This window comes from Lynx canadensis, chromosome C1 (assembly GCF_007474595.2).
Source record: "Lynx canadensis isolate LIC74 chromosome C1, mLynCan4.pri.v2, whole genome shotgun sequence".
Taxonomy (NCBI): domain Eukaryota; kingdom Metazoa; phylum Chordata; class Mammalia; order Carnivora; family Felidae; genus Lynx; species Lynx canadensis.
Window position 1 is genome coordinate 182,385,232 of NC_044310.1, and position 24,678 is coordinate 182,409,909.

Consider the following 24,678-nt stretch of genomic DNA (forward strand, 5'->3'; position numbering starts at 1 on the left):
GATTAAGGCCCATTCTAATGACGTCATTGAAACTTGATACCTCTGTAAAGACCCCACCAAAAACGTAAAATCTTAATTGAGCCTTCTTTTCCACTAATTCAGAGTTCTTCCTTTATTCTTTGAGGCTTACCACAGCTATACAGACTGCCCACACCATCTCTCACTTCTCTGTTGGTTCGTGCTGGTTTCTACAAGAAGGCCGAGGCCAATCTTAGGGACATGTGGCCTCATTTCCACCACCCTGCACCTCCTGCATTGAGGACTGAGGCAGAATCTGCCTCAACGTGTTGCTGTTTGGTTCTAGTGATGATCGCACTCTATTTCACCTCTACTCCCAGCTGTATTCTACCAATACCGTCAAAAACCACTGAGAATACAGTCCCTGATTTTCTCTTCTGTGCTACTTTTGAGTGAAATTCTTTGCTTTTCCATAAATAGTTCAGGGCCTAATGCCACCTGCATATTTCTTCAAAAATGGTTCTCTCCAGGGGGACTTGAGCACAGCTATCAGTCAACTCAGACTGACTTAGAAGCAAGTCAGAGCAAGACTTTGACTTAGAAGCAAGGGACCAAACAAAGGCAACATTTCCCCAACAGTACCATCTTCTATCCCACTATGCCTGTGGAAGTCAGCTCACTTTCTCCCTTGAATCTAAGACTAAAACCGCACCCAATGTCCAGTCTTGTAACATCTCAATTTGCAACCTGACAGTCAAACCAAACAAATCCCAACTTGTCTTCTCCACTTCAAATGCCAGACGATGTTTAACCCCATATCTGCCAATGTAAATTTTACAATTGGGTATTTGGTCAGCTGCTACATTCAGCAAGCAGGACACACAGGGCGTAACTTAACACAAGGTTATTCTTTAACCTTGCTACCTATTCTAATATGCTCTGGGGGACTAGCTCTTTGCTCACTACTGGATGAAATGAGAGCAGGCCCCTTGGCTTCTCTGGTCATTCTGAGATAAAGAAAAGTCCTCTGGTCACATCAAGTCACAAAAAGGTTCACTTCAATGCAGCAATGTCCAGTCCTGTGTCCCAGTTAAATCTTCAAATTTCAGTTAAAATGAAATCTTCTCCTCTCTCTTAGCTAAGCCTGCTTCAGGCAGAAAGCCTTCAGAAAGAAAGGGGGGGGTGTCACTGGATTCTCTAATTCTCACCGGTTTCTGACTCTCTGAGACTATCAGTGGGTGGAAGAAAGAAAGGTTAGGGGGCAGAGGAGGTATGATTGAGGGGCACTGCCACAATCTACTGCCAACACTCTGAGCTTCGAGGGTCTCTCTCTCTCACACAAGGGGACACTTCCTGGGTTCTGGAAAAAATACCCCATTTTGGGGATTCCCACCTGCAGTTTCTTTGCTGTGGTTACTCACAACCCCCTTTCCCACAAATGGTGGCCCTCCCGGAGCACACCTAGTCTCCTTCTGCCAAGGTCTTCTGCCCTGTCCCTCTGAATGGCCCCTGGGTAACATCAGCTCCTCCTGGTAGTGTTTTGGAGCAAGCATGACAGTGACCCAACACCAGTTCTGTTATGGACAGACCCCACTCCTCGTCCACCAAAACACATTCTTATCCCAAAAACTCAGGCAGTGCAGCTCACTGCCAGTGAGCCATGCCCACATTCCTTGAGCCAGCCACAGCTCCTCACCTTTCAAGTCCTCAGGCATGGATCAGACACCAGTCCAATGTGTCCCTCACATGGTAGAGGACACTCGTGAAGCCATCAGGGCAGTTCCCCTGACATTCCTCTCACTTGACTTGAGGTAGAGGGAAGCACCCTACTTCGCTCCAGCATGTATATGGTTGATGGAATGGCCGCCCAGCACACTGACAATGCCCCCAAGGCAATCCTCCATCAAATCGACAACTCCTCTCTCACCCGGGTGGCCAGGCAAGGGTCATGACAATGACTCTGGGCACCTTCTTCATGAGAGCTGCTTGGGTGGTCAAGCATCTCACTTTGGCATGTGGCAGTGGTTGCCACCCTCCACCTAGGAGCCTCAGCTGATGTGGGACGAGTTCCCTTTCGTCAGTCTTGCACATTAACAATGTTTTTTAATGCCTGGAGTGCAGTTTTCATCATCACATCTTCCTACACATAGTGTTGGTTGTTTTTTTTTTAACTCAACAAATACTTTATCCAAAATTATGCCCTATACTCACCAGTACAGCAACTACGTTCTTTGCCTTGCTGAAATAGAGTTTAATCATCATCACCATAGTCGACATTTCTTTTATTCTTACTAAACCAAGTTCTGTGTCGTATGTATGCAGAAAAATCCAACTGAGGATTTTATTTCCTAGGAGATCAATATGGTTACCAGTGGGTAAGTAACTTGCCCAGTGGCACACAGGAAGCAAGTGGCAAAGCCAATATAGGTCTATTCAACTTCACAGCCAAAGCATCTGACCACAAGCCTCTGCTACATAAGTGGGGAGGTCTATGACAAAGGATAACGGAGAGCATAAGGTGCAGAGTCAGGAGAGTTTCAACGCTTCCTTATCCTAACTGAAAATACCGTGGAGAAGCTAGTTAACTTTAGCCTATTACTTTTCTATAAAATGAGGATACTAATAACTGCCTAAATTAGACATTTGTTGCATTACTCAGTTTCCATCTCCCTTCCCATTCTCAGCAGTGTGGCCTGTATAACACTAACCCCACCCCCACCTCCAGGTGGGCCCTTGGTGGTTTAGAGGACAATGTGCATATGCCATTCTCCCGGCCACTTACTGGTCCAGGGAAAGGCTAGTTTTGTTTGGCTGTTTTTAGTCTCACAAATCCCAACTGATACACTACACTATAACATTGTTTTGAGGATTAAATGAGATGAAACATGTAAAGCACTTAGCTTAATGCCCGGCAAAAATAAACTTTTATTTACTAACTATTTGACAGGAATGTGGAACGTGGATTGGACTAGACTATGTTAGATTGAGGCGATTATTTAGGAAGCTAATAATAAAGACACACATGAAATGAGAATCAAAAGAGGTGACAATGCCAGGAAACACTGCTAACTGAAATCTTACATTAAGAGTGGGGGTGGAGTCAAGAGTGGGGTAGGGTCAAAATCTTGAGCAATTTTCAAACCTGAGAGACTAAAACAATACGAGAGAGAGCGTGCACAGTAAGTGGAAGAGGGGCGGGGGGGGGGCGGGCAGAGGATCTGACGTGGGCTCTGCAAAGTGGGCTCTGTGTTAACAGCAGAAAGCCTGATGCAGGGCTTGAACTCACGAACCATGAGATCATGACCTGAGCCAAAGTTGGACTCTTAACTGACTGAGCCATCCAGGCACCCTTATTTGTTTGTTTGTTTTTTAAGTTTATTTATTTATTTTGAGAGAGAGAGAGAAAGAGAGCAGGGGAGGGGCAGAGGGAGAGAGAGAATTCCAAGCAGGCTCCGTGCTGTCAGCACAGAGACCCACATAGGGCTCTCACAGACCATGAGATCATCACCTCAGCCAACACCAAGAGTCAGATGCTTGACTGACTGAGCCACCCAGGTGCTCCTGAATAAGCTGAGTTTAAAGAAGGAATAGGATATTCAGAAAGAAATGGTTTGGAGAGCTTTAGACAGAGGTTGGGGTTAGATAGTGGGTAGCTAGCAAGCTGGTTCTGGGCTAGCTAGAGCGAGGCACAGCCCTGATTTGCAGCGTGCGCCCCTCTCTGTGGCATGCATGCTCCCCTCACACCTGACTTCATGCCACCAATGTGAGGACACTGATCACAGAGACAGGAGGAGATGTGCCCAACTGGCTCTCATGGGCCAGGATGGCTTCAGCCACCCTTAGTTAGAAATAAAGCTTTCTGCCCAGACTGGCTAAAAACTGGGAGTGAATGAAATCATTCAAGAAAGGAGATACTAAAAAAGAAAATCCAGAGGCACCTGAGTGGCTCAGTCGGTTAAGCGTCCGACTTCAACTCAGGTCATGATCTCACAGTTCGTGAGCTTGAGCCCCACAGTGGGCTCTGTGCTGACAGCTCTGAGCCTGGAGCCTGCTTTGGATTCTGTGTCTCCCTCTCTCTCTCTGTCCCTCCCCACCTCATCCTCTGTCTCCCTCTCAAAAATAAATAAACATTAAAAAAAATTTTTTTAAGAAAAAACAAAAAGAAAATTCACCTACAAGAGGGTAAGAAAAGAAAGGAGTTTCAGTAAAGAATAAAAGAACGAATGGGCAAAAAACCAGGGGAGTCAGGACAGTGTCCCAGCCAAATGAAGAAACAGCCTCAAAACGAAAGGCCAGCAGGTAGCATCTGGGGCCAGGGCGGTGAAGGCTGACAAAAGGTCTGGTGTGTGACTTTTCAGACTTGCAAGTGCATGGTTTTGGAAAACAGTAGGGGCTCAGGGGTCCTCCTGTAACCTTTTATACATAATATTTCTGCATATACATCATTTAATTCTTCACATCTTTCTTAATAGAGTTATTAAAGTAATTTTGAAATATTTCAATATCTGAAGAATGTTCGGAATATTTCAGCTCATGGACACTCACAGGTGTTGGTCCCATCTGCCTTTAGGAAAAAACAAATTCATCAGTTACAGTTCAGAGAAAGATGAGTAGGTTTGATACTTTATGGCAAAGGAGATTGTGTACCGAAACAATCATATTAGATCATCTCAGTCTTTCCTATGCCTGGAATTCATGTACGCACTCAACCCTTGGATTCAAAACCTCAGGGAACAGAGCGCTGCCTCAGAAAGGAAACAGCAAACGTAACAGAACGAAGTATTTATGCATATCTGAAAAACTCTGACAGCTCTAAAAAAATAAAATTCTTTCATTGAAGTATTGCTCAGACAAATGGACAATAAGTATTTGGGGGAGTATTTTAGACAGTGCTATAAAAACTAGCAAAAACAACTTAAAAAATAAATCTCTCTGAGCCTCCAGTAAAGGAAGTCTCATCGTACTCTATGGAATCTACAGAGATGAACCGATGTTCAGGGGAGGCACAGCAAATGCTCATTTCACACACTCCGGTGTAACCACACACGCCCAGTCGGTACAAGACAAGAGACTGAGAAAGAGAACGATCTGAACTGCATGGGAACCTTTCCAGACTCTGAGCGTGTGCCCCTTCAGGGAGCATGAAGGGTGCAGCTCTTTCAAGGGGCCCACCAGGCTGAGTGGAAATTCAGTTTCAAAGGATAGGGTTCGAGGGGTATAAAAACAGCTCCTAAACACAAGCCAACTTCTCTGGCACTCAATCTAAGACAGGAGTCTGCTCCAATACTGAAGGAAAACCAGCTGGGTCAAACTCGGTGTTAAGTCCTATTGCCTTCCTGGGGTTTTTCAAGAGTAATTTTAGCTAAACTCAAAATCACCTGCAGGAATTGACTTTAGTACCTAACTCCCTTTAAAAAGCAACCCCACTGTGGAGGAAATTCCTATTAAACACTGTGTTTTTTCCGACCACTTTACTGAGCAACCATGGGCATATTACTTAATCCATCTGGGCCCTCAGTTTCTCATTTGTAAAATGAGGCCAGCGGAGTAAATGATCATTAATTTCCTTTTTAAATCTAAAACCTCTGTGCCTCTAAGTTTTAAAATAAACTTCAACAGATGGATCATATATTTAATGATTCCAGATGATGAAAAATACACTTCACTACCAGCTTTCGATTTCCTTAAATAATAGTTTCCCTACATTTGAGTGAAATTTATGTAAAATGAGGAATTCTGGAGGTTCCACAATAGCAGCACATAACACAAACATGATAACTCTAGCTGGAGAGACTTTTACAACTAATAATAATTAATCTGTAAAAAGTAATTGTATTATTGGGGCACCTGGGTGGCTCGGTCGGTTGAGCGTCTGACTCTTCATTTCGGCTCAGGTCATGATCTCGTGGCTCCTGGGATCGAGCCCTGCCTCGGACCCTGAGCTGACAGCATGAAGCCTACTTGGGATTCTTTTTCACCCTCTCTCTCTCTGCCCCTCCCTGCCCCTCCTCACTCACTCTCTCTCTCTCTCTCTCAAAACAGATAAACATAAAAAAATTTTGAGTAATTTTATTTGTTTCATAGCTCTCCATTCAGGCAAATAAATCATATGATGAACTAGAAAATTCTAAACTACCTGACAGATGCTGACCTATAACCTTGCTCAAATCAGCAGTTACACTGGGGCATGTGCATACACAGTTCACCTTGTTTATCTCCTTGAAATAGCTCAGGAATGACAGGGTTTGGTAGCTAAGTGAACAGAAAAAAAAATGGCTGTCACAGAGCTCAAAACTAAAAATTTAATGTCCTCCAGATGTTCGCTGAATTCTTACGGCTTTCCTTTTTGCATGGAATGCTTCACCCTATCAAAAATATGCCACAGACTTACACTTTAAAAAATCTATCTATTTGGACACTTTAAAAAGGTATACAAATATTTAAAATCCTATCATTAATGCAAATTCTCAGTTGGAAATTTCAAGGTGTTTTTTTTTTTACTCTTACAGTAATATATTTGTGTCCAATATTATAGGTTAGTGCTATAATTACAGTCCCCAAAACTATTGTACATATTTTTATGGAGTAAAAAGATGATCAATCATTCTTTGATCCATCAACAATTTTATACCAGCACTTGGTCATGGATGTCTAGTAATTATGGTGTGAATATAAAGGTAGTACATTTTAGAATGGCAAACAGATATTCTTCATGCCAAACTACCCACAACTTTCAGATAAACCCTTATCACTGCTTAGAACAGCAGATGCATATTTTTGGAAACAAGACAATAAGGACAAAAAAGAATGAGGGTATAAAGCAGTAAGCACACTGAATTCAGGGAATAAATTCATTTCTATTTAAACACATAGCTCTTTCCATATTGAAGAGAGAATCCATAGGTACAGAAACAGGAAGCAAAAGGCCAGTATATTATGTGATGATTGAAAAAAAAAAAAAAAAAACGAACAACTGGAATGACAGCTCCTTAACTATGATCTTAAATACAGATATTTTAAAAATTCTTTCAGATGCCTGGTATATAGTAAACGCCTAATACTGTTGAACAAATAAATGAGTGAATGAATACCAAAAATAATCTGAATAAAATTATGAGGAGAAAACTATATAAATGGAATAAATCTCCAGTAAAAAAGTACTCACTTTTCTGTCATGACTGCCCTAGCCTAAAACCTACTCTTCAGTGAAATTCAGTAATCTGCATGAATAAGGCAGCACAGACAGCTGGGTGAGGTGCTCAGGATACAATGTGCACAGGACACAGTGAAGGAGTTAAGAATGCAACTGAAGGGACAGACATGGAAAAAGGCAAATTACAACACACAGTAACTGGCAATGAAACACTGATATGAAAAAGTTCCTAAGGAAGCAGCAAAACAGACCAACTGCCTGCAATAGTTCTGGGGTACATCGTGGAGTGGGTGACTTCTGAATCTTATCTAAAAGGATACACAGGGGCACCTGGCTGGCTTAGTTGGTTAAGCATCCAACTCTTGATTTCACCTCAGGTCATGATCTCACAGTTCATGAGATCAAGACCCATATCGGGCTCTGAGCCAGCAGCGTGGAGCCTACTTGGGATTCTCTCTCTCCCTCTCCCTCACTCTCTGCCCCTCCCCCGCTTGCACATGTTCATTCTCTCTCTCTCTCTCTCTCTCTCTCTCTCTCACACACACACACACACACACACACACACACACACACACACAAAACAAACATTTAAAAAATAAAAGAAATTCTTTAAAAGAAAATTTAAAAGAGGATTCACATAAGTCAACCAGGCAAAAAAGGGATAGGACAGGAGGTACAATCCTCAAGTAAAGCTGACATAAACCCTTCATGAGAAAGAGACGTATATACGAAATTCTCACCCCCCAGAATGATGTTTTCTCATATAAGTACCAAAAAAAAAAAAATTCCTATTTGATGATAAGTATAAATATCACCATCTTAGTGAGGCACCTTCTATACCTTCCCGGTCCCTGAACCCATCTCAGGCATTAAACCATGCTCTCGTGGCCTCTGTAATATTGTCCCGAACACGCAGAACCATTCCTCTTTCTCACCCCACCAAAACACGAGCTGATTCATGTTTGTATCCCAGTGCCTAGTGGCAGACAAATAGCAGACTCTCCACAAAGCCTGTGGGTGGGGTGGTGGCTACCTCCTACAAAGCAACTACCTTTGGGTACGTCATCTTGTTTCACCTTCCCTGCAAATGTATATGGTTGATATTATTCCCATTTTTACATAAGAGACTGAGGCTCAGAATGGTGAAATAACTCCCAAACACCAACTAAACAGCTGAGCCAGAACTTGAATCCAGACCCATCCCACACCCCTACTCCAAAACCATCCTTTTTGCCACTCTACTACTGCTGGACTCTACCCAGTTCAAGCTCTAGATATAACTACGGAGTTAGTGTTGTTCTTCTAATGATTTTATGAACTACAGTAAATTGAGAAAAATGTGATCAATTAACTGCTAAGTTTTCATGTAGGAAAAGAAAATTCAGGCTTTCTCAATGAGCATGCATATACTGGGAGTTTTACAATTCATATTTTAAATTAAAAAACACACACACAAAACAGGACTTAGAGGAAGAATTCTCTCATGTCACCATTGAATCCTACTTATGACACTCTGGTCCCTACCACTTAGACTGAAAATCTGAGATGCTCTTCATAGTTCCTCTGTTGTCCATATGAAGTACATACATTTGTAAAGAAAGCCTATATTTACTCAAAAATTCAACAGTAATGTCAGCCAGACCGTGGGAAACAACTGTCAGAAATTAATATAATGACTTTGATAGTTATCACAGCTCTACTCTAACTCAAAGACTGCCAGTATAAGACTGGTCTAAAATAAAGATAAAGGTGCCTGGATGGCTCAGTCGGTTAGGTGTCCAACTATTGGTTTTGGCTCAGGTCATGATCTCATAGTTCTGTGAATTCAAGTCCCGCATTGTACTCTGTGCTGTGGTGTGGAGCCTGCTTGGGATTCTCTCTCTCTCCCTCTCTCTCTGCCCCTCCCCCACCCATGCTGTCTCTGTCTCTCTGAAAAGTAAACTTTAAAGAAAGAAATAAATAAAATAAAAATAAAGATAAAGATAAAAATAAATGGTGCAGGGGTGCCCGGGTGGCTCAGTCAGTTGAGCATCCAACTTCAGCTCAGGTCATGATCTCACAGTTCGTGGGTTTGAGCCCTGCATGAGGCTCTGGACTGACAGCTCAGAGCCTGGAACCTGCTTCAGATTCTGTGTCTCCCTCTCTCTGCCTTCCCCTGCTTGTGCTCTATCTCTCTCTCAAAAATAAATTAACATTAAAAAAATTTTTAATTAAAAAAATAATAAATGTGCAAAATGAATGAGAGAACACATAACAGGGAAAACCCACTGGAGAAAATGACAAGAAGAGTTCAGGTATACCTGGTACCTTTTATCATTATCTACATTAACAATAAAAAAAAGAAAGGAATATTCTTTGGTTTGGCACATCAACAAGAATTTGAAGTTAAATTTGAAACTTGTTTGCTTCCACTTATCTTAGAATGCAACTTTTGCTGTGTGTGCATGTGTGTTTTGTAAGAAAATCAAACCTCATGAACTCCAGTGCTGCTGATTCAGATCAGTCTCTTGTTTTAATCCTTATTGTCTACTTAATAAATTGTTGTTTTAAGCCACTAAGTTTTCTGGTGGCTTTTTTTTCAACGTTTATTTATTTTTGGGACAGAGAGAGACAGAGCATGAATGGGGGAGGGGCAGAGAGAGAGGGAGACACAGAATTGGAAACAGGCTCCAGGCTCTGAGCCATCAGCCCAGAGCCCGACGCGGGGCTCGAACTCACGGACCGCGAGATCGTGACCTGGCTGAAGTCGGATGCTTAACCGACTGCACCACCCAGGCGCCCCATCTGGTGGCTTTTTATGAAGAATAAAAAACTGGAAAAATCCCTGTCTATAAAAAACCCACAACAATAATAACAATGACTAATATGGGAAAGGGGGTTTAAAACAAGCTGGAATTTCTTTTTTCTTTTTTTCTTTTTTTTTTTTTTAGAGAGAGAGAGCACACAGGGGAGAGGCAGAGGGAGAGGGAGAGAGAGACTTTTAAACAGGCTCCACACCCAACGTGAAGCCCAATGTGGGGCTCGACTTCACAACCATGGATCATGACCTAAGCTGAAATCAAGAGCTGGACTCTCAGGGGAGCCTGGGTGGCTCAGTCGGTTGAGCATCTGACTTCGGCTCAGGTCATGATCACACAGTTTGTGGGTTTGAGCCCCGACATTGGGCTCTGTGCTGACAGCTTGGGGCCTGGAGCCTGCTTCAGATCTGTGTCCCCCTTTTTCTACCCCTCCCCCGCTTGTGCGCGCACGCACACACTCTCTCTCTCTCTCTCCCCCAAAAATAAAATAAATGCTAAAAAAACAAAGAGTTGGACACTTAACCAAGCCACCCAGGCACCCCAAAACAGGCTAGAATTAAATGTTGCCGATAGTAAAAGAAAAGATGGAGAAGGAAGTGATTGCAATGAGTATGTTCTAAGATCCTTGTACAGCTTGAGAGATGTGTGAAGACACGGATTCATTTTAACCTTTAACTCAATAATACATGACAAAAATTCTAAGGATAACTGCTAACAGACTAGACCTAGAATGTTTAACTTCCAAGCAAATAAAATGAGGAAAAATGTGGAAGATAGGGAGCAAATAAAAGTCATCATTTCAATGGAAGGCACAAAAACAGGTTGAAAAAAAATAACTACCAAAAAGCACGTAATACAGAAGATATAGTAAGACATGGAAATACGTCCAAATATATCAAAAAATAACAGCAAATGTTAAAACACTAAATGCACCAATTTTAAAAGGTGGTCACCATAGATGATTCACAGCAGATATATCTGAGGCATCCCAAAGAATGGCTCAAAGGAAATCAGTGGCAAAAGACACATCAGGCAAAAACTAACCAAAGGAAGCTGATGCAGCAATTGATAACAGACTTTAAGAGAGATATCTGGATAAAAAGATGACATTAGAAATGTATTTTCTTACTGATGTGCCCATTAGTCCTTAGAAAAGCATGAAAAGACAATTCAAACAAACATTATAAAAATAGTATGTGTGGGAAGCAATTATTTTGTGAGTTTGTAATGGGTTTTATCAGAACGAAGAATTTCTAAACCTCATGCCAACACCATCTTAACTCCATCACAAAATACAATCATTTCACATTTACTAATTATAGCACCTATATAAGTATCCTTTAAGGAAAAGTGACACAAGTTACATGAGGGGGGAAAAAAAACACCTCAGATAACTTTCCTAGAATAACCAGATAAAAAATAAAAACCGCCTCACCATCTCAGTACGTAGACAGAAGAATGCCTATTTCAAGTATGGCTTTCTTCCAGGACGTTAGGGAATAAAATATACTAAAACTTCTTTGGATACACTGAGCCATCCATCTTTTTAAAGCCTGCCTACTATCCGGGGAACTCTTCCATAACCAGTTTAAAAACATGGAATTCTCTGCAAACCAAATCTCTAACATGCATATTCTAAGAAAGATCTGTGATGGTCTGCGATGCCAATGCAATGCTGTGAATTCAGATTCTAACTATTGTACATCCATAGTTCAGGTACTGTCCTTGGTCCTGCTCTGGGTGTGCTTCTCATTCAGTCTCCTGAACACTTTATAAAGTATATATACCAGAGTATGACACTTCTTAAATCCCCAGCATCTATTCTTCCAGACCATGCAAGAATAGATGTCTTAGGCTTTGAAACAGACTAGAGGACCAGACACGTTGTTAGCAAGACACATCTACCATGGCAGAGACACTGATTGCTCACTACATGGCCAAGGGCTTCTCCCCATTTCCCAGTCTCTATGCAGTTAGGCAGATCATGGGGCTACTGCTGAATGTGGACCCTGAGCTGAAGTGAAATGTATCACCTTGGGGCCAAGACTGTAAGAGCTGGTATGGGGGTCTCCAGTGCTCTCTTCCCTGAACACTTGCCTGGAGAGGCCTCCTGTTACAAATCGTGTCATGACAAGATGGCAGATCCTTTAAGAATCCAATATGGCAAAAGTCAAGAGGATGCTGAGCCTGCATGCCTTAATGACAGTACAAAGTAAACCCCCTGCCAATCCATGCTGGACACGTAGCATTAGCAAGAAATCATCTTTTGTTCTGTTAAGTCACTGAGAATTCAGGGTTAGCTCATTTGCACAGCATAATCTGACTGAGGCTGACTAGTAGAACTAGGTAACAAAAAGTAATTTAGAGTTAAGTTGTTCCAAAAACCACTTCATGTTCAAAGCTCTTAGTTTCTAAAAGCATTTTCTAAAATGCAAACACATGACCTGAAACAACTTTTCTTTGGCAGCAATCATGCCAAAATACCAAAGAGCTTAAGAACAGTCACTCTTCACTATGTTGGATAGCTATTCTGGAAACTAAATACTTCATACATAAATTCTTTGTTCCATTTGATTGAATTTTGGATTAAACTGCAGCTTTCCTATCACCTTTAAAAGCATGTTGGTTTAGAACCTACGTGATGCTCACATTAAAATCCTGTATTATTTGGTATTGAAATTTTAAACGCTTTATGTAATTTCTAGAACTCTGATTCAAAGGACTGGGTTTTGGTTTTCGTAAGCAGAAGCGGCCTGGTATGTCACTTTAATCCAGAAATCTCTTCTTGTGGATTCAACCAGTGGATAAGTTTGCAGTGCAGCTTCAGACCACCAGGAAAATGATTAACAGTAGCTAAAAGGATGATAGTTTGCAATTAGCAGGGCCTTACAAAAAGCCCAGGCACCTTGCTGAGCACTTTATACATAGTATCTTATTTCTTACCATACTGGTACTTTTCCTTTTTCTTTTCTTTTTCTTTCTTTCTTTCTTTCTTTTTTTTTTTTTTTTTTTTTTTTTTTTTTTTAGATGAGGACAGGAGGTTGAAAAATATTACATATTTCACTCAAGCTAGTAAATGTATTTGAATTTACTAGTCTGTCTGATTGCAGAGTCTGTGTTCTTAACCACTGATAACCCCAGAGTTTCTCAAAGTATGCTCTGGGTGATAATCTTGGTGGTGCACAGACAAAAGTTATTTTTTTTTTAACAGTTAATGTATGTTGGAAAGAAATATAACTAACACAGAAAACCTGTCCCAGACCTTACTACTTAAAACAAAGTCAGGGTAGATAACCGTTTTTTTGTTTGTTTGCTTGTGTGTTTGTTTGTTTTAATCAGATGGTTTAAAGAAAAATATTAATAGTACAGGGGGTAATCCAATATGGCAAAACTCAAGAAGGTGCTGAGTAAATAACTAAAGGGTGGAAAACATTGGACTCCATTTTGCAACACAGGGGGGGAAAATGAAGACTGAGACACAAGACACTTAAGTTCCAGCCTTGACCGCTCCCAACTAGCTGTATGGCTCACCGCTCTGAACCTTAGTTTTTTATCTATAAAATACCAGTTTAAATTTTGGGATCTTAAAGGTCTAAAATACATAATCTAAATGCCTTGGTTAACTATTACAATCCTACTTTTTTTTTTACCATCCAAATGCAAAGAAATATGGAAAATATCATAATACATAAGCCATAATACTTTTTAAGGTAGAGTAAAATACATTTGTTGTGCCACTCACTCACCTTTGAAGATATAATCGGCATGCAGACACTGAGCGTGGTCCAGAGAAATGCTGGCAAACTATTTGTTCCTGGTCTATGGCAAGACAAGCTTGAGCCAGAATATGAAATACCTACATCAATAAGCCCATTATTTCATTTAATTTTTTATTAGTGACATTTTCTCAATGAAGGATGCAGGGCATTGATTTACATTCTAGAAACAACTTCTTATCTAGTCACAGATAAATCGCAGACTCGCACTTTGAGAAGCATGGGTGCACAGCACACTATATACTTCTAATTTTCATAAGGAGCGTTTTCCTAGCTCTGTTTAGGGACTTCAACTTGCCTGAAAATGAGAAACAGCAAAGTAAGCCTTTTGAAGTGTTTTCCTTTTGAACAGCCAGAAATAAAAGCACAAGACCAAAGGTCAAGGGGAATTAGATAGTGAACCTGAAACGAATTTAATATGCTCTGTCTCTTCTTTAAACAGCGATCATTTGATTTTTCATGGAAAGCTGTTTGTGTTGGGTACCCTAAGTGTTTTTGCATGTTTAAGCATTTGGCTCTTTTTATTTAGACAGCTTGGAAGGAAGCAATGAGTGGCAGTGTTAATCTTGTCAGAGGTCACTTCTAATTATGGAGACCAAAATAAATTATAAATCCAGCGATTTTTGAAAACCATTTACGAGGCACTAATTGTTGTAATTTGGAGATTCAGGGCTATAGCTACATTGCAATCGTCTGTGAAAATCTCAGGGTGCATGTGAGACTTTCTGGAGAGAGAAAATATAATTAGCACCTGTTTTAAGAACTGTGTTCACACCCCAAATTTCCCCAAATGGCGCTTTGATATTTTCAACTTGTTTTCTTTGTATTCCCAATAGGACCTATAAAGTGCCTCAAACGCCTGGAGAACAATTTATTTTTCTGACCCAGGAGTATATATTTTCTCTCCAGATTAGCTAAAAGTCATCTGGACTGAGTTGTACAATGCAAAACCTTATTAACAATTAGCCAAACACAAACAACACTCACACTCCTAGAGAGTAAGAAAATGTAAGCCAAGAGAAACACAATCAAAGTGCAGGGCGTGCCAGTAAACCACACCTCACCGGCCAGAGGTTTCCACCCAAATCCTTTCCCTTTGGGATTGATTTCTATAGAGACCATCTCTCTGTTCCGCAAATAAAACTAGGCGTTGCTAGGAAACAGCCTGGCTTCTCAGGATCCAGCTAACGAGGGGTGGCTGCTTCCTACCAAGAGCTACAGGAGTCTGAATCTCTACCTGACATATGTGCTATTGTTAGGAACCCTAGTTTCTCCGTGCACCTATGTCAGAGCCTGAGAGAGAATATTTTTCTGTTTAGCCATAACAGCCTTAAATTGGTGACATCATTTGTACGCTGAAATTCTTTTCCCCATCCTGGCCTTGCATTTCCTCTTTTCTTTCAGCTTCTCCAAATGTATCCCCTCACCACTTTCACGTAACAATGCCCAAGAAAACGGTTTGGTATATATTCAGGTTACTTAATTTACTCATTTCATACATTCTTTCCCTCACATGATTGGTCCTATTAAACTTTTGAAAATTTCCGCATGGCTTGGAGTTACTACTTTCAAAAATTTGCTATCAGATTTTTGTTGCTTTTATAAAACACAACCTGGTAGTCTTTAACGCTGGTGAAACAGTGCCGAGCACACTCCCGGGAGTAGTAACTACTGCAGTCACCCACACACTCTCTCCTGCCCTCGCAAACCGCTGATGTCCCTCCTCTTCCCTTCTGCATGTCAATACCACCTAGCAGCTCAGAATTAACAACAGGTACAAGAAATCACAATAATGACTTAAGCAAAGAGGGGAAGATTTTTTTCACATGAAGCAAGAACTCTGTAGTGACAGTCCAAGCTCATCCTAACTTTCTGCTCTGTCATTCTTGGCTTTTACTCTTGACTGATGTCTTACGGTGGATACACGGGTGCAGCAATTCAAGATCTCACGGCCTTTCGGCAGAGTCCCAGGTACAAGAGAAGGGGAAGTTTAATGACTCTACAGGAAGCTCTGGCTTTTCACCGGAAAAGGAAGCTCCCCCAAAGTCTTTCCTTTACATCTCACTGGCCAGGCCTGGCTCACCGCCCACTCCTACGCTAGTCACTGGTTGGATTGCCATATAAGTTTAAAACTTTCCTGAATCTGGGGAGGGCCTACCTGCTCTAGATGAATGGCTTGCTGCCTAACCCTCACCCTGTAAAGGAAGAAGGATCTGGAAACAGCTGTCAGTTAAAAATGACAATGCTGCCACCTATCCCTCTCCACACGGGATGGCAAAGTCCCCACAGAAGTGAGGCTGCCTCCAGTCTAGAGGTCAGAATAGCCCATCTTAGCCTCAGGAGAAATGGCTATCTCTGCTTAAGGCCAGGTCTCTGTTCAGTCATTCTGAGGTCCCAGGGAAGTCAGGCTTTTCTTCTAAACACAGTCGTGGCCCTTCAACTACAGAAATGAGCCATACTTAATGTCTTAGATGCTGGGACCTAGGCCTTTCAGAGTCATTGGTTGCAGAAGACCTGTTGAGACCAACAACATGCCCAAGCACACCAAGTTCTACATAAGTGTTATTTTTACTTGCAAATGTTAGTCTCCGTGTGCATCCCGGTCGCTCGAGAGGCCTGAGGGCTCCAGTGCTTGCCCTCTCTTCCCTGCCACGGACCTAAAACTATTAGAAGACATACTAAGAAGAACTAACAAACATACGGGACTTCCACTACCATTTATTAATGGGAAAATAAAATGAAACCGCTTACTCCCTACTGTCAATCAAAAGCACGGGGAAAACTTCTGCTTCAGGGCATAGGCCAATAATTAGTTCCAGACTGGCCTTCCCAGTGTAACCAACTGTAAAACTGTGAGGCAGTGGTTTGCAGACATTGCACAGCAGGTGGCTGAAGACAAAAATCCCAGAGACAAGAAAAACTCAGGAGGTGACTCTACGACCACCCAGATCTCGGCTAGGTGACGACTTCCCAAGTGCAGTGCAGGGAGTTGGAGTCCTGGGAAGTTCTGACAAGCCGAGGATGCAGAGATCAACAGGCAGGGCACAGGAAAGGAAAGAGCTATGGAGGGGTGGAGGCCAGAAGTGCACATCGGGATGCCCCCCAGGCCTTTGGCTAATGTCTGCTCTGCGCATGTGCAGGGAAACACTACCAAGGCCTTCCAGAGAGCAGCTGCTACAGGGCTGACAGTGTGTTGAAGTTCCGGGAGGTCCAGCAGTGCTGGAGAACACAGGAGTTATGACCCAGCCGAAGAAAAAGAACACCTGATCATCATTCCAGGCATCTAACTAAGACATCAGAAATGCTGCTTTGGAAGAAGTACTAGGCCTAACAAAGCCCTAACAAAATCCACAGGGGAGACCAAACTTAGAGGCTGAATCCCATATCCCATCAAGTTAGAAGTGCTGGGGAACCACACTGGGCTTTCCACAGATCCATCCTAACGAGGTGGAAAATCATACCTAGAAAGTGCAAAGAAATAAATCTGCCTACTGGATAAAAATTAACATTAAAGTAAAAATTATTGGGGTGCCTGAGCGACTCAGTCAGTTAAGTGCCTGACTCCCGATTTCAGCTCAGGTCAAGATCTCACAGTTGTGAGACGGAGCCCCAGGTCAGACTCCACATTGAGTATGCTTAAGATTCTCTCTCTGTCTCCCTCTGCCCCTCTCCCCGCTTCACTCTCACTTTCTCCCTCTCTCTCTTTCTCAAAAATAAATGAATGAATGAATGAATAGATGAATAATAAAAATTGTTCCACAGAATTCAGAATTTTGACAACTTAGAACTCTCAGCAGCCAGTGTAAAATCAATAACTGCTAGATGTGCAAACAAACAAGAAAATGGGATCCACGGTCAGGGAATTACAGACGACAAAAACTGCCCCTTAGGGGGCCCAGACACTGGATTTAACTGAGAATTTATTTTGTTTTTTTTTTAATTTTTTTTTTAACGTTTATTTATTTTTGGGACAGAGAGAGACAGAGCATGAACGGGGGAGGGGCAGAGAGAGAGGGAGACACAGAATTGGAAGCAGGCTCCAGGCTCTGAGCCATCAGCCTGGAGCCTGACGCGGGGCTCGAACTCATGGACCATGAGATCGTGACCTGAGCCAAAGTCGGACGCTCAACCGACTGAGCCACCCAGGCGCCCCAAGGATTTAGCAGAGAATTTAAAGCAGCTACATTCAATTCAGTTCAATTCAAATAACTGAAGGAAAATATGGTCTGAATGAGTTAACATACTCATTAGAAATCTAATAAGATTAAGGGAATCTCGTAAGAAAAATAAAATCTATAAAAAGGGAAAGAAATGCAAATTCTATAAGTGAAAAGTCAAATGAGTAAAATTTTTAAATCCATTGGATGGGATTGACAACAGAATGAAAATGCAAAAATAAAGTTAGTGAACTTGAAGATAGGTACATATAAAAAAAAATCATATTAAAGAAAAAATAAAACAGTTTTGTGAAATCCAAAATGGTGAAGTTATATCAAAATCAAAAGAATTACTTCTAAAGTCACATCAAAACTATAACTTTTTCAGTGAATATAATAGATAGCAGATATAAAAATATAATTTTTAAAATCCTCCCTTCCTAATTTTGAATATATATATTTAAACACACTTGGGTAAAAATGCTGAACTCTGAAGACTTTTCCCTTTGTTTTATTGTCATAAGAGGAAAATATAAAAATTCCTGAATTTTGTTTTTTTGCCATTTTAGATTTGTTATCCAGCATGATTAATAAGGAGTTGCATTAGTAATACAAATGAGTTTATTTTAGTCAAATACAATTCTTTGTTGCTGAGAAACATCAATTTTAGTGGGCTTAACATTTTAATAAAATCTCTGAAAGGATGTTACTTTGTCTTAAATCAGAATTTGTCAATAGTGGCGCTAATAGATAACTGTTGTGGGAGGCTGTTCTGTAATACGCTCCAAGATGTATAGCAGCATCTCTGGTCTCCCATTCCCTACCCAACTGTGCCAACCAAAAATGTCTCCGAACATCACCAAATGTCCTGTAGGGGTAAAATCACCCCCGATTGAGGAGCACTGCCATAAATGATTAGGTCTTTTATTTCCCCCTAATTTATTCATTAAAAAACAACAACAAAATGCTGGGCTTATAATCTACAGTGAAAGCAACAATGTCTTTCTATTAAAATACTTGATGTTGGGGCGCCTGGGTGGCTCAGTCGGTTAGACATCCGACTTCAGCTCAGGTCACGATCTCACGGTCCGTGAGTTCGAGCCCCGCGTCGGGCTCTGGGCTGATGGCTCGGAGCCTGGAGCCTGTTTCCGATTCTGTGTCTCCCTCTCTCTCTGCCCTCCCCCGTTCATGCTCTGTCTCTCTCTGTCCCAAAAATAAATAAACGTTAAAAAAAATTTTTTTTTTAATACTTGATGTTAAATTTTGAAAAGAATTCCCTTCATTGAGTGAAAAAGTTCCCCAACTTTAAGGATTTTGTTTGTTTGTTTGTTTGTTTGTTTGTTTTAGAGAGAGCACCTGTGTGTCAGGAAGAAGGGCAGAGGGAGAGAGGAAAAAAAAACAAAACCTTAAGCAGACTCCATGCTCAGGACACAGTCTGACATGGGACTCGATCCCAGGGATCATGACCTGAGCTGAAATCAAGAGTTGGATGCTAATCCAGGCGCTCCATCATCACGTTTAATTTAGATTTTCTTTAAGCCTGGTTGATAGGTTTTGATTTTTGCTTTCAACAAAACAAATTTTATATTTTCTGGCATGTGCCATTCATCATTCGCTTACCTATGAATAACAGGTACAAATTAGCTAAATACAGCTGGGACATTTTTATGAAAACAAACAGCAACCTATTTCTAAGTCATTTATTAAGAGAATATAACACGTTCTTCACCTAACTGATCAAGCACACATCAGGAATTTTGATATAAAAAGACACCACAGACTGCAGGTTGTTCTTCATGGAATTCAATCTTTAGAAACTACAGAACATTTCTCACATCAGTTATCTAAACCTAGACTTCTTTTCAGTCAGTTCAAAAATATAGGTAAAAGCTAATATCCGCCTCCTCCCCAAAATGGGACTACTGATCAAGGGCAATGTGAATTTTTCTTTCTTTAAAAGAAAACACTGTAAAATCTGCAGGTTCTGGCATTTAATCAGGGTAGAAATGTAACCACAAATTCATATCAGCAAAGGTATTTATCATTTTTGACTCTGATTTTTCTGGGGAAAAAAATTCCCAGAATTTGCTGAGTTATTTGCATGTGGGTGATTTTTTTTTTTCTAGGAAAAAATACAAACTAGGATACTGTCAGAGTAAAAACATATGCTCTACGTCACATGCAAGTCCATTTTATGTCACTCACCTATGTGATAAAGTCCAATCCAATCACTGGGGTCCACCTCCTCTTTAATGTCCCAGAAGATAATAAGGTTTTGGGCTTGCCCCAGCGTGTACTCGTACATGCTGGCAGTCAAGCTGGAGCGGCTCTCAGAGGTCACCAGGTCTGTGTCGCTGTTTGCCCTCTGTAGGGTCATGTTCTCTGGCATGGAGCTCTGGGCGGCGAGGCTCTGAAGGTTCTCTGGGCTCAATGTGTACCGCATCTGGGGATTTCGACGCCGCACAAAAAGCAGGTGCTCCCGAGCTGAGCTGGCCATCCTGAGGTTAGCTTCCTACAAAGCTGCAAGAGACAGACAAGCACAAAGCATTAGTGCTACAATGCGAGGGAATTAGGTTTAAGCCTCCCAGACGTAAAGCCCTAAAGAGTGTTTACGAAAGCCTGGCCATCCAATAATCTTCTGCTGTCAAAATAAAACCTATTATTCTACTTGTCAACTGATGATGTCAGAAACCACTTCTATAGTCTGAGGTCACATGATGGCAAAGGCCATCACGCACCTGTGGCCCTTGATTTCACAGGGCACAGCTTCCCCCTGGCAATTAAGGACAAGCAGATTTCCCTACCAGTCCCTTTAGGTTTATCCTCTCCTGGACACCCCACCTTCAGGAATGGTCCTCTTTTCCTTCACCCCCACCCCATATACTTATTTCTTGTGGAAATTAAATTTTGAAATAGCAAGACAGAAAATTGTGACACGTGCTAAACACAGATAAAATCTACCACTGAGCACAGGTTAACCTGCTCAATTTCCTTCTCACAGGAATGTAACCCATCAGTGTTTATCAGGAACTTGCTCAAATGTCACCTCCTCTCTTAAACAGAATGGCCATCGTATTTAAGACCGCAACACCCCATCTCTTCCCCATCTCTCCTCTCTCGCTGTATTTTTCTCCATAGCAATTACCATAACCTGATGTGCCACACAGTAGCATTTACTTATTTATTTGGTTATTGCATACTTCTCCCAACAAGAATGCAAGCTTGGGGAAATGACAGTCTCCTCAATAAGCGGTGCTGGGAAAACTGGACAGCCACACACAAAAGAATGAAGCTGGACCCTTATCTTACACAGTAGACAAAAACCAACTCAAAACAGATTAAGGATTTGAAAATAAATCCTGAAGGCATAAAACTCCTAGAAGAAAACATAGGGAGTAAGCATCTTGACATCAGTCTTGGCAATAATTTTTCTTGGATCTGACACCAAAAGCAAAGGCAACCAAAGCAAAAATAAACAACTGGGACTATATCAAACTAAAAAGTCTCTGAACAGCAAAAGAAACCAGGTCTGTTGAAGCTACACAGTCTTTAAAAGCAGGAACAGTGTATCAGTGGTGCTTATGTATGGTGCTTATGACATGGAGAAAGGATGGAGGTTGTCTGTATATTTCTTTAACAAACATTCACACAGTACTTAATCTTTCAAGTGATTCACAAACACATAGGTTATTTGTAAGACTTGTGTTTATAAATAAATAGCTGCACATGCTTAAACTTCACCCTGCCTCAATTATTAAATGGAGATGACTTTAAAGTACCATGAGAGATTGCTGTAAGGATTAGAAAAATTGTGTTAGTCAGAGAAAGACAAAAATCGTACGACTTCACTCATATGAGGACTTTAAGAGACAAAACAGATGAACATAAGGGAAGGGAAACAAAAATAATATAAAAACAGGGAGGGGGACAAAACAGAAAAGACTCAAATATGGAGAACAAACTGAGGGTTACTGGAGGGGTGGTGGGAGGGGGGATGGGCTAAATGGGTAAGGGCATTAAGGAATCTACTCCTGAAATCATTGTTTCACTATATACTAATTTGGATGTAAATTTTAAAAAAATAAAAAATAAAATTTAAAAAAAAAGAAAAGAAAAATCTTAAGTGAGGGGGGCCTGGGTGGCTCAGTCGGTTGAGAACCCGACTTCAGCTCAGGTCATGATTGCACAGTTCACAGGCGTGAACCCCGCAATGGGCTGTGTGCTGACAGTTCAGAGCCTGGAGCCTGCTTCAGATTATATGTCTCCCTTTCTCTCTGCTCCTCACCTGATCATGCTCTGCCTCTCAAAAATAAATAAGCATTAAAAAATATTTTTAAGAAAAATCATACATGAAAGTGTTCAGTAAAAAGCAACTACTGTTATTTTTAGTAACAATATAATTACTGAATTAATTAATGCACGATTTACTTTGGAGTAGCTCCAAGGGTTGGGAGACAGTTAAGAGAAATCAAATGCTGAAGACTACCTTTTTACACAGGAAAAATTACTCTAAATTCTTCCTCATGTTAGATGACCCCATGGAAAAAACAGTCCATTCTTCCCCTGCCTCCCTATTCAACATGGCTCCTGGCTCCCAGAAGCCAGAAATCAGCTACATATGGATACACAGCCCTTTGAGTTATAGCTTTTAACTCAACCATGTCTCTTAAATAATTGTTTCTACATTAAAAAAATAATAATTCCAATTTCCAAACAATCCACTTAGGAAAGAACTTTGAGAGCCCCGCACCCACAAGCCAGGAACTGCAAGGTGAGATTAGAAGAACCTCAGGCACAGAACAGAAAACAAGTCAGCTGGAACCTAAGAGTGATAAGCAGGAGTCATTGCAGGGTCTCGAGCCCAAGAGTCAAAACATTAAATATAAGTATAAGAAACTTAATCTGAGAGCCTCTGCAGGGCTGGTTGTAAAAGGAGGGTAACAGAGGAGGTAAACCAGTCAGAAGCTGATTAAGTGAGGGTTAGGGTTAGAAACGGATTTTAGTAACACAGAAGGGAAATATATCAATTGGGAATATTTCAAAGAGCGAGCCCAAAGATGTGGCAACAGAATGAATACAGGGGATCAAAGTGGGGAAAAATCAGGACTAAATTCTGGATTTTCAGTCCAAGCAGCAATAAAATCCCAGAAACATTGATGGGGCTAAGAAAATCAATACGATCTTCGGTGAGTTGGAAGTAAATGCAATATACCCAAGTCACTATGTCCCAAAGACTCTTGTGAAGGTGGGTCGAGTTGCTGGTTATTATGAAGCCAGAGATAAAAATAAATATTCAAATGCAAGTTTCTGCTTAATAATAGCCTTATTGTTTGTTAATTAAAATCAACTAAAATCATCTCTAAAAGCCTTACTAGTCCAGGGTTTAAAAATCTCATTCAGGGGCGCCTGGGTGGCTCAGTCGGTTGAGCGGCCGACTTCGGCTCAGGTCATGATCTCGAGGTCCATGGGTTCAAGCCCCGCATTGGGCTCTGTGCTGACAGTGCAGAGCCTGGAGCCTGTTTCAGATTCTGTGTCTCCCTCTCTCTGACCCTCCCCCGTTCATGCTCTGTCTCTCTCTGTCTCAAAAATAAATTTAAAAAAAGTTAAGAATAAATTTTAAAAAAATAAAAAAGCCTCATTCAGATTTTACTTTGCATAACTTAGATCAATGGAAAAGAAAAAAAATTAGAATAGGGAATGCCCGGGGGCTAAGTCGGTTGAGGATCCAACTCTTGATTCGGCTCAGGTCGTGATCCCAGGGTCGTGGGATCAAGCATTGGGCTCGCATGGAGCTTGCTTAAGATTCTCTCTCTCCCTCTCTCTCTGCCCGTCCGCCACTCACACACAAGTGGGTGCACTCTCTCTCTAAAATAAAATAAAATGAAATAAAATAAAATAAAATAAAATGCTCAGATTACGATGAGGGACAACAGTCCAAGCCTGTATTAGAAAATTTCATTTCTCCCCTATAGGAAAAGAAAAGTATATTTTAGAGTTCATGTTTCAACAGTAAATAAGATCAAACATCATGCAAAAATTGTCAAGGCTGCATGAAAATGAAAAACAACAAACCACTCTAAATATTATAGATACAATTTTCCTTTATAACTACCTTATTCAAAGCACTATTCCCACATGGGCAAATTAGCTACTGAAATGACAGTGAATGGCTACTTTATATTTTTTCCTACTGAAATCTAAGAAGTCTTGACTTGCTTCTTGGTTTCACACCTATGCCTTATGCAATAAGAAAGACAAATTTTCTTCAGATAAGTATCCACGCTGTTCTGAAAAGCTTTACAGATAAAGCCAATGGAAGGGAAACTGATTAGTACCCACCACACTTATTACACAGAAAGCTGGTCCTTGGAAGCTCCTTAGACAATCCCTCCCTTGAGGAGCGCTGCTGCAGCTCTAGGTCCCATTCCCAAAGGACACAATGTAATATGATGAAGCACTCCTTAAGCCCCGCCCCCTTCGATTTATGATGAGGTCTGCACTATGCTGCTCTCTCGGATAACGGGCATCTGCTTAAACAACAGCTAAAAACAAAATCACTTTTCTTCCAGAGGTCAACAGAGATGTAATTACCAAGCAAATTGCAAAACACCTTAGTATATGACTTCATGTCCAAAAGCAGCAGATTTTGTGCAGAAGACACAGACAGTAGCAGACGACAAATACATTAAGCAAGCGTCTTTATTTAAAATATTTTTGCTCAAGAAACTGGAGGTGAATGTCAATTTACTGAATTTACACCTGAAGGGTAAGTACTGACAACATTCCATGTCTAACTAGAAATGCACCCTAGGATTTTAACTTCCTAGACTGTATAC

At 41.1% G+C, this 24,678-nt stretch overlaps 1 protein-coding gene across 2 annotated transcripts in view; it reads right to left on the bottom strand.

Moving 5' to 3' along the window:
- Positions 1 to 20,358, bottom strand: part of HECW2 (HECT, C2 and WW domain containing E3 ubiquitin protein ligase 2) — a 239,868-nt gene extending 219,510 nt beyond the window's left edge. For both annotated transcript variants that reach the window (XR_004344036.1, XM_032594456.1), the window contains exon 1: positions 20,048 to 20,358. Coding sequence is in view for 1 of the 2 variants with exons in the window: in XM_032594456.1 (XP_032450347.1) it covers positions 20,048 to 20,339 (292 nt within the window). In the remaining variant the exon portion in view is untranslated. The remainder of the gene's footprint in view (positions 1 to 20,047) is intronic.
- Between the last annotated feature and the right edge of the window lie 4,320 nt (positions 20,359 to 24,678).